The sequence below is a fragment of the Impatiens glandulifera genome, chromosome 4 (genome assembly GCF_907164915.1).
Source record: "Impatiens glandulifera chromosome 4, dImpGla2.1, whole genome shotgun sequence".
In the NCBI taxonomy this organism is placed as follows: Eukaryota; Viridiplantae; Streptophyta; class Magnoliopsida; order Ericales; family Balsaminaceae; genus Impatiens; species Impatiens glandulifera.
In genome coordinates, this window is record NC_061865.1 from 2,073,694 (window position 1) to 2,083,176 (window position 9,483).

Here is a 9,483-nt window from a genome sequence, read left to right on the forward strand (position 1 = left end):
GACAATTATAATATACTTCGCGGTTTCCGATCTAAATTACCCTGTTAGGGTAGTTTTTCTCTAATTTGATCGATAGTTGACCAGTGATAGGACGATGATGGTATTTGTGTCTCACGTCTCTATCCCAAACATTAATAAACTCAATTGAATATATAAGATCATTAATATATTTATTTATTTATTTATTTTTTTAATTTTTATTTTATAAGAGTTTTATTTTTTATAAGAATATAAATTTTTAATATATTAGAATATTGTAACCCCTAGGAATCGCCCCCATCGTACCTTAGTATGTGACGTTGACACGTAGAAATACGGGAGAATATCACGGGGTGGATCGAGATTTGATGCGTTTTAACATTGGTTGTGTGTCATAATTCTTTTAAAAAAAACATTATTTTAAAAGATTTTTTAAATAATACCTACGAACTTTTGGAATTAATCATGTAAAAATAATTAATCTTGTTCAAATTTTAATAATCTGGGGACCAAATAACAATTTGGTTAAAACGCGGTTTAAATTAATTAAACATAACTAATTTAAAAAATTATTTTTTTGAAATTAGAGTTGCCAAATAATTTTATGAAAATCAATAAAATGATATGTGTATAAACGTATTTATACCGAAATTTATGTAAGGGGTTCATATTTTTTGTTACGCTCGAGAAAGGCTTTCGTGCTATGTCCTCCGCGCCCGTCAAAGGACGGTTTTAAATTTTTTTAAATAAATAAAGTCTGGTTATTTAAAATTTATTTATAACATTTATTTTCTTTAATTAGTAGTCTAAGGTTCCTAAACAAGGATAGATTTATATTGCGTAAATAATTGTACAATATTATTTAGAATGACGTACATGCGATTGTGTTGATATAATACTGAGTAAAAATTCTAAAAAGTATCAGAAGTGATAGAATTTAAAAATAAATTCCAAACAAGACCTTAGCCAAAATATTGGTTTAGGAATTATTTATAGAATATTTAAATATCATTTTTTGACCTTTTAGGATTATTTGAAAATAGATTCGTGTTCCAAAACTACAAAAATAATTTTGAATATTGAAAAGTGGAACCAAACAGGTCTTAAGACCCGAGTCCTAGGATCTGGTTTCGGTTTTAGTGATCTGGGCTCGAACGGGCTTGGTCTAGACTGGGGTGGTCTAGACTAGGGCTCGGGAGTATGGGTCAAGGGACCATAAAGCTCGGTCCTAGGTTCAGGAGGCTCAGTCCTGAACTCGGACTGCTTGGTCGAGGGACTAGAGGGCTTGGTCCTAGGGTTCAAGGGGTTTGGTCCTAAGGCTGCTCGGTCCTAGGTCTGGGAGGCTCGGTCCCAAGTCTAGATTTCTTCAGTCGTGGAACTGGGAGACTCAGTCCCAAGTCGGACTTCTCGGTCCGAGGTTAAAAAATCTCGGTCAGATTCATCGATCCTTGCTCAAGAACACCGATCTTGAGTCTTAGTCCTAGCTCAAGAACATCGATCCTTAGTTTCGGTCCTGACTCAAGAACACTGGTCCTTGGTCTCAGTCCGGATTGAGGATTCTCAGTCTTGTTTCTTGGTCCTGGTCCTATAGGACTCGGTCCTAGAACTGAGTATTCTTCATTTCGTATGAAGAAATTGCAGGTCTTATAACTTTTGATATATATCATGGAATCATGATCGGTAAGTTGCAGATGATTCATATGATTACGGAGAACAAAAGATCCAACCTAAATTACGATCATTAGATCTTTACAAAGATCAATTTCTAAAACTATTTTTAGGTCAAAATTTGAGATTTTTCAAATTAAGTCATTTTAAGGTCTGGTTTTGTTCTATTAGCTTTGAAATGATGAATATATTTGAACACAACCAAAACAAGAACATCATTTAAACTTTATAACGATTTTGTAAGATGTAATCAAAATCCAAAATTTTCAAAAACACAGTTTGATCAAACATGATCAAAATAATGTTATAGTCATTGGGAAATCATCTAACATGTTATGAAACTATTTGAATCAAAATTCAAGAACACCGATTTCAAAAAATATAGATTTTCAAACTAATTTTTCGAAATTCTTGTTTTAAGTTGATTTGATCAATTCTCTTTCAACATAAAGTTCATAAAATATAGGGAATGATTATAAACATAGAAATCACATAATTAAGCCCTAGAACAAATTAAACCGATCAAAATTGAAAATTTTGAAAAAATTTAAATCTTTAATCACCAATTGAATTACAGAGGTTCTGGATTCATACCAACATTTGGAGAACACTCTTAGAAGTTGTTGAAAGTTTTCTAGAAGCCTGAATCAAAGTTGGGATCGCCGAAGATGGTTTTCACAAAAACTAGTTCTTGACCGGAATTTGAAACTTTGATTTCTACTGCAATGTGAGTGAATTGTTTGATCATCTAGTGGAGGAACGATAAGGGACTATTTATATTAGGTTTAGGTCGGTTGGGGAGGAGCAATTCAAGTCGAATTTGATGATCGACGAACTTATCCATAATTCTTTCCTAATCGTGGCAACCTAGTTCTAGGGCAAGGTGGCCATCCTAGGTATAAGGTTAATGATTATGATGATAAGGCGAGGATAATGGTGGAAAAATCATTGGATAAGGTTAAGAAATGAATGCGCTAGACCTTTTGGAAAAAACACACCGATCAATCGCGATTTTGGCGAGTGTCTGACTTGGTGAAGAAGACGACCCAAAAACGGTGTCGTTACATGGCGTCGTTAGGCCTTCCGTCCGCATTTAGCGATTTCAGCTAACGGGGTTAGTCAATCCCGTTAGTTGATCCGGTGGAGCGGTCTGACTTTGTTATATCCAGCTATGTGGCGCGTTCTTGAGCGTTGGATGAAAATTCAGCGTTGATCCGATGACTAAGAATCTGGCTGCATCAATTAAAAACAATTTCGGCTGCACCTGATTATCAGTTTTATTTTTAATAAAAAAAAAGTTATTTGAAATCTAATTTTAATCCCTTTCTTGCGTTTTTTTTCAACATAAATTTCAAAAAAATATTTTTGAAAATATAATAAAAATTATGTTCATATTTTTATTTTTGAATATTTTGGAGTATTTATTTAATTGTTTTAAGTCATAAATTATATATAATTTATGTTTAAAATTATAATTAAATAATTTCAACCTCTTCTTGAGTTTAATTTGAGTAAAATAAATATAATATTTTAACCTCAAATTATTTTTAAATTTTTATTTAATTTTTCTAATTAAGATTTAATTACCACAATAATTAATCCTTAATTTGGTTTTGGTTCTTTCTTTGGATCATATTAAGGACGGTTTTTCTCGGGTTTGACTGGAAGTTGATCGGGAATAGAGCGCGAATGTTATTTGTGTCATCCGCCTCGTTTCAAAACGGAGGAAGAACCGTAATAATAAATAATAAAAAAACTCAAAGTTTGCCCCCAATGTTATCACTATTCAGAATTGGGTTTTTCCTAACCTAAGGTGAGGAAGGTTTGGACATAATAAATAAATTAAGACTATAGTTTAATGAATATATTAGATATTTAACCCAAATTTCAATATGAAATATGAAAATATGTATACTTAGACATCAGCAATGAGCCGCTTTTCTGGAGAAAATGCAGTTCCGAATGCCAAACGGACTGGCTTCCCTCATCGAAGCTGCCGTTCAAACGCGCTCCGTCGCCGCCGGTCGAGCTACCCACGGCCAAATAGTAAAGACCCTGACCAATCCCTTACCTTCATTCATCTCCAACCATCTAATCAACATGTACTCAAAGCTCGACCTTCCAAACTCTGCTTTACTCGTCCTCACTCTCACTCCTTCCCGCTCCGTCGTCTCCTGGACAGCCCTCATCGCCGGTTCTGTTCAGAACGGTGGGTTTTCCACCGCCTTACTCCGGTTCATCGATATGCTACGGGAAGGTATACAGCCTAATGATTTCACTTTCCCCTGCGCATTCAAGGCTTCTGGGTCACTTCGGATACCGCAATCTGGAAAACAGGTTCATGGGTTAGCTATTAAAATGGGTTTATTATATGATGTATTTGTTGGATGCAGTGCTTTTGATATGTATTCGAAAACGGGTTTGATTGATGATGCTCTTAAGATGTTCGACGAAATGCCTGATAGAAATTTAGCTACTTGGAATGCTTATATTTCAAACTCTGTTCTTTGTGGACGACCGAGAAATGCTATATTGGGTTTTATTGAGTTAAGACGTATTGGTGGAGAACCGAATTCCATTACTTTTTGTGCATTCCTCAATGCTTGTTCGGATGGTTTGTATTTGCAACTCGGCCAGCAGTTGCACGGATTCGTTATTCGATACGGGTACGAATCCGATGTCTCCGTTTCGAATGGGATGATTGATTTCTACGGAAAATGCAGCCAATTCGCCTCTTCGGAGAAGATTTTCGCGCGAATTTCCGAGCCGAACGATGTCTCGTGGTGCTCGATGATGGTCGTGTACGAGCAGAACGACGAGAGCGAGAAGGCTTGCGGGTTTTTCATTGAAGCGAGAAAAGAAGGAATTAAACCGACGGATTTCATGGTTTCGAGCGTCTTGAGTGCCTGCGCGGCGATCGCGAGCCTTGAATTGGGAAGGTCGATTCACGCGATCGCGACGAAGGCTTGTATCGACGAGAACGTTTACGTTGGGAGCGCTCTTGTGGACATGTATGGAAAATGCGGTAGCATAGAGGATTGCGAAGCTTCCTTTCACGAACTACCTGAAAAGAATTTAGTCACTTGTAACTCTCTTTTGAGCGGTTATGCTCATCAAGGACACGCGGATATGGCTCTTTCGTTGTTTCGTGAAATGACGTTTGATTTGGCTCCGAATTATGTCACCCTCGTTTGTGTATTATCGGCTTGTAGTCGAGGCGGGGAGATAGAAATGGGAATGGAGATATTTGACTCGATGGTTACGAAGTATGGGATTCGACCGGGAGTTGAGCATTACGCTTGTGTTGTCGATATGTTGGGACGATGTGGAAAAGTTGAGCAAGCTTTCGAGTTCATAAAGAAGATGCCTATTCGTCCTACGGTTGCGGTTTGGGGGGCACTTCTCGGGGCTTGTAGAGTTTATGGGAAACCGGAACTTGGGAAGATCGCAGCTGAAAAGCTGTTTGAACTTGATCCTCATGACTCTGGCAATCATGTCGTCCTCTCGAATACGTTTGCAGCTGCCGGAAGGTACTAAATTTTAAGTCGGAATAGGATTAGTTCGGTCGATACAATTTAAAAGATTTTACATAACATATTTAAATGTCTCGAATTTGATTCCCACTATGACCAAGTAGTTATCAGAAGCTACTAAATTTTAAGAAGAAATAGGTTTAATTCAGTGGGAACATCCAAATGACAGCTTTAAACCTTAAAAGTTTGAGTTTAGTTTCGAGTTTGATTCTCATTGATATCGTATTGATTTTAAACTAGGGTAGCATTCTTCTTATAAGGATAAAATAGTCTGGTGACACTAATTTTATATTTTATCAAATAAACTTACACACTTTCATGAAACCATGTAGGTGGGAAGAGGCTGATCTTGTGAGGAGAAAAATGAAGGAGGTGGGCATCAAGAAAGGAATAGGAAGAAGTTGGATATACGTGAATAACACGATTCACATATTCCAAGCAAAGGACACATCTCACGATCGAAACATCGAGATTCAGGCCATGTTAGGGGAATTTAAGAGAGTAATGAAGTCTGCTGGCTATACATCCGACACAAAAGTGTCACTATACGATCTCGAGGAAGAAGAGAAAGAATCGGAAGTGTGGCACCACAGCGAGAAGTTGGCTCTCGCGTTTGGACTTGTGGCTCTTCAACCTGGAGTTCCGGTGAGAATAACTAAGAATTTGAGAATTTGCGTGGATTGTCATAGCACGTTCAAATTTATCTCTGGAATCTTTGGGCGAGAAATCGTTGTAAGAGATAACCATCGTTTTCATAGGTTCGAAAACCACCAATGCTCTTGTAGAGATTATTGGTGAGATTCAAACTATTTAACCATTTACATAAAGTTTTATAGAATATTTATATTTTCCAATTTGTAGAAAATCAGTCTCTACAAATTCCAAACCATAAAACAAAAAAACCCTCATACAACTTAAGATTATGAACTTAGTTTTTTTTATTTGGCTAGAGAATGTTTCTCAAGATATTATCACAGAAATGTACATTGCTAAAACTCAAAGGTGGTTAGTTTGTTCCCAAAACTTCGAAAATTATTTAGAACTCAACCGAGAGAGAAGTAGCCATGCCTAGCAAGCAATGCTGCCCCGTTATAGAACATCTTCTTGGCGCTGCGATTCTTCTTGCCCTTCATCTTCGGGTTGCATGAACCATAGACAGTCCCATGAATAGGAAACATTTGATCTTCTGGATAGGGACCGGTTGCCACTTCCGGGTTTGAAACCAACATAGAATTCAAAGGATTGGATGGTAAAACTCCCAATTGTTGATCTTGTTGTCCATTATTGTCTTTAGATCCCATTTCCTTCTTTCCTTTAGTATCTCCCTCGTGTCCTCCATCTTGCATCCCCCATAGATCGTTATTCTGAAGTACATTCAATCCTTCAAATTGGTATGTAATCTCCTCGAACCGACCATAAACAGTCGCACACCCCTGTTTGGAGCATTGAAGAACCTTATCCTCGTTCTTCGAATATTGGTTGTTTGAACATACATGGCAAAGGCTTGAGTCAGAGTCTTTCAGTAGTAAACCTAATTTCCAACTGGGTTCTAAAGAAGAAACAGCACCATCAATCATGTCAGCTATTCTAGTCACGTCGTGGTCCATAAGATCCAGTTCGGACACCATTTCCTCAGCCACGGCCAATGCAGTGTCGATCTCCACGTCGAAATGGAAATATATGTTTCTCACAAGCCCTGCACACAACATATCATTCAGGATCTAAGTCGGAATCTGGATAATAAATGGTCAATAAATTTTGTTGAAACCATTTTTTTTTCAGTTCAAGTTCACACCTTCGTTGTCTTCAATTCTGAGACATAAGTAGATGTCATCGCCTTCTTTCCTTCCATTGATGGAAATATCGAAGTCTTCCAACTCCAAATGATCCTCTTCTCGGCCATTGAAGAGTAAAATATCATCATACCGTTTTATCGTTGACTTGAGATTTGATTCATAGTCGAATTGGAGAAAAGGGTCCTCTAGAAGCTCCTTGGCAGAAAGCCTAGTAGAGGCCGTGGCCAGGCATTTCTCAATGAATCGTCTCACTTCTGCATCTTCCACTTTATACAAAGAATCCGGTTTTTTCCCCTGTATAGAATAAGAGGGATTAAAGATGGCAGTAAATTTCAATTTGAGAAAGAAAAAAATGATTAATTTCTACTTACAGAGACAACTTTCTTGTAGATTTGAGCTGGATGAGTACATTCAGTATAAGGGTACTCAAAAGTAACCATTTCAAGTAAACACATCCCAAACGAGTAAATATCAACCAATTCATTATAGTCCTCTGCGTAAACCTCGGGTGCCATAAATTCCGGCGTCCCTGAGACAACATAATCGATTTGATTTTAAGGAAAGAACAAATGTTTTTTAAAACAAATGAACAAAAACTCCTAAATTTCATACAACTATGAGATTGAATAATTATTAATACTCAAAATAGAATATGAAATATAATAGGCGTTACTTTGTATGAAACGGAGAATTGACACTTCAAAATGATGATTGGTTATTTGTCGGCATCTAGGGTTGGGTAGTCCTATTCCGATCTCAATGTTTTTCTTCTTTTTTTGATTATTATTTTTTATTCAATGGTCTATGCATGCAAGTTGTGAACATTATTAGGTCTCGAGTTGGCTTTTTAGGCTCATACTCGAATGTTTAGCTTGATTTATTTGAAAAATGTAACTACTAATAGTGAACTCACCAACGCATGGATTAGATTGAGACTTGTGAAGGATTGCAGCCAAACCGAGATCTCCAATCTTAACCTCTCCTTGATTTCCATTAATGAAAATATTATCACATTTCAGATCTCTATGAATTATAGGCGGATCATGACTATGAAGATAAAGAAGGCCTTCCAGTATTTGTCTGCACCAATGCTTTATAACCCTAAGGTTTACCCTCTTATGTTTCAGCCTATACCTATCCTCGGTTAAAACCAATAATAAAAATCAAAATTATGATCGAAAACAGATTAAATCTCTTAATACCCGTTTATCAAAAACTTACTGTCTTAGTGTCCCCGATGTGAACATCTCAGTCACGAAATTAATGTTCCTGTTGACAGTGTCAACCCATGAAGAGAAGAACTTCATGATATTGTCATGTTTCAATGTCTTCAAAAGATGAATCTCATAAGAAAGCCTCTCGAGATCTTCAGAGTTTTGTAGGAAATCATTTAACTTCACCTGATTCCAAGCCACTTCAATTCCTTCATATTCATCAAAAGCTCTGTATCTGAAAAGATCAAACCAATAATCAATTCCTCATAAGGATTTGATCATATAAATGATCAAAATTCATCTCAGAGAATGAATTATTACTCACCCAACTCATAAAAGTGATGATTAGCTAGTAGATGAGTTTGCATGTCTTAATTTCATTGAGAAATTTCATATAAATGAAAAAAAAAAACTTTGTACAAATGTTCATTTCTAACCCAACTCAGAAACACAACAATTAGCTAGTAAATGTGTTTGCATGTCTTAGTTTCATTGAGAAATTTCATCTGTTATGAAAATATGAACTAGAAATGAACAAATTTGATATAACTTACACAATCTTAGATGATCCTTTGCCAAGAATTTCATTGTACTGCAAAAAAATAAGATAGATTCAAATCAAAATGAATTAGTAACATCAAAAAATCAGAAAAACAGATTAGATTAAATTAGGGCATACTCTGCCATATCTTCCGGTGGGATCGATTTCGACAAAATCTGAGAAATTTGGGGAAAACCCACTCATTACTTTTAGACTAGGGTTTAGGTTACAGAGTAGAAATTATGAAGAAAAGAAGTAAAAGGATCGTCAATGGGGGTTTCAACAGAGTGGAAAATCGGTCCCAAACAGACATGCAAACAAAAATTTCTTAAGGATGTGAACTCATGACAGACAAAAGTGGAGTCAAATGAAGACAAAGCAACTTTTTTTTTCTCTTCACTTTTTATCTGTTCACGAGGTGTAAAGTTATAGCCAACGCACTCCCTTCCATCTCTCTCACACTTTATTTTTCGACCCTGCGATATGCAACGGGGAAGAAGAAGAAGAAACATTGTACAAGTGTTTGGTTTTTTACATAAAAAGAAGACAAATTATCTTAAATGTCTTTATGGAAGAGTTGGTGATAAACATGTCTAACAAAATTTATTAAAATTGGTTTATGGATTGAAATTAGAGTTGTGTTAATATGAATAGAATTTGAAATTTTAATTGTTTGAATGAAATCTTAAATCCAATTGAAACTTGGATGTGTATTTTTTTTTTTAGTCTAATTGTAAAATTGAGACTATTTA

General features: G+C 36.1%; 2 protein-coding genes across 2 annotated transcripts; one reads left to right on the plus strand and one right to left on the minus strand.

Moving 5' to 3' along the window:
• The first annotated feature begins 3,567 nt into the window (after nt 1-3,567).
• Nucleotides 3,568-6,030, plus strand: LOC124934244 (pentatricopeptide repeat-containing protein At4g14850). Its single transcript, XM_047474745.1, has 2 exons — nt 3,568-5,177; nt 5,513-6,030. The coding sequence occupies exons 1-2, from the start codon at nt 3,598-3,600 to the stop codon at nt 5,976-5,978; spliced, it is 2,046 nt and encodes a 681-aa protein (XP_047330701.1). The 5' UTR covers nt 3,568-3,597; the 3' UTR covers nt 5,979-6,030.
• Nucleotide 6,031: 1 nt separating this feature from the next.
• Nucleotides 6,032-9,190, minus strand: LOC124934245 (probable serine/threonine-protein kinase WNK9). Its single transcript, XM_047474746.1, has 7 exons — nt 8,870-9,190; nt 8,745-8,782; nt 8,198-8,425; nt 7,890-8,110; nt 7,348-7,505; nt 6,976-7,270; nt 6,032-6,876 (listed from the first exon to the last, which is right to left on the minus strand). Exons 1-7 carry the CDS (start codon nt 8,933-8,935, stop codon nt 6,224-6,226), a joined length of 1,659 nt encoding a protein of 552 aa, XP_047330702.1. The 5' UTR covers nt 8,936-9,190; the 3' UTR covers nt 6,032-6,223.
• Between the last annotated feature and the right edge of the window lie 293 nt (nt 9,191-9,483).

What these genes read in the sequence shown, in the direction of transcription:
- LOC124934244 (XM_047474745.1), top strand. Translation starts at nt 3,598, where the DNA reads ATGCAGTTCCGAATGCCAAACGGACTGGCTTCCCTCATCGAAGCTGCC. An exon ending in ACGTTTGCAGCTGCCGGAAG is followed by an intron (nt 5,178 to 5,512) that starts GTACTAAATTTT and finishes GAAACCATGTAG; the next exon opens with GTGGGAAGAGGCTGATCTTG.
- LOC124934245 (XM_047474746.1), bottom strand. Translation starts at nt 8,935, where the DNA reads ATGAGTGGGTTTTCCCCAAATTTCTCAGATTTTGTCGAAATCGATCCC. An exon ending in CCACCGGAAGATATGGCAGA is followed by an intron (nt 8,783 to 8,869) that starts GTATGCCCTAAT and finishes ATTTTTTTGCAG; the next exon opens with TACAATGAAATTCTTGGCAA. An exon ending in AAAGGATCATCTAAGATTGT is followed by an intron (nt 8,426 to 8,744) that starts GTAAGTTATATC and finishes TGATCTTTTCAG; the next exon opens with ATACAGAGCTTTTGATGAAT.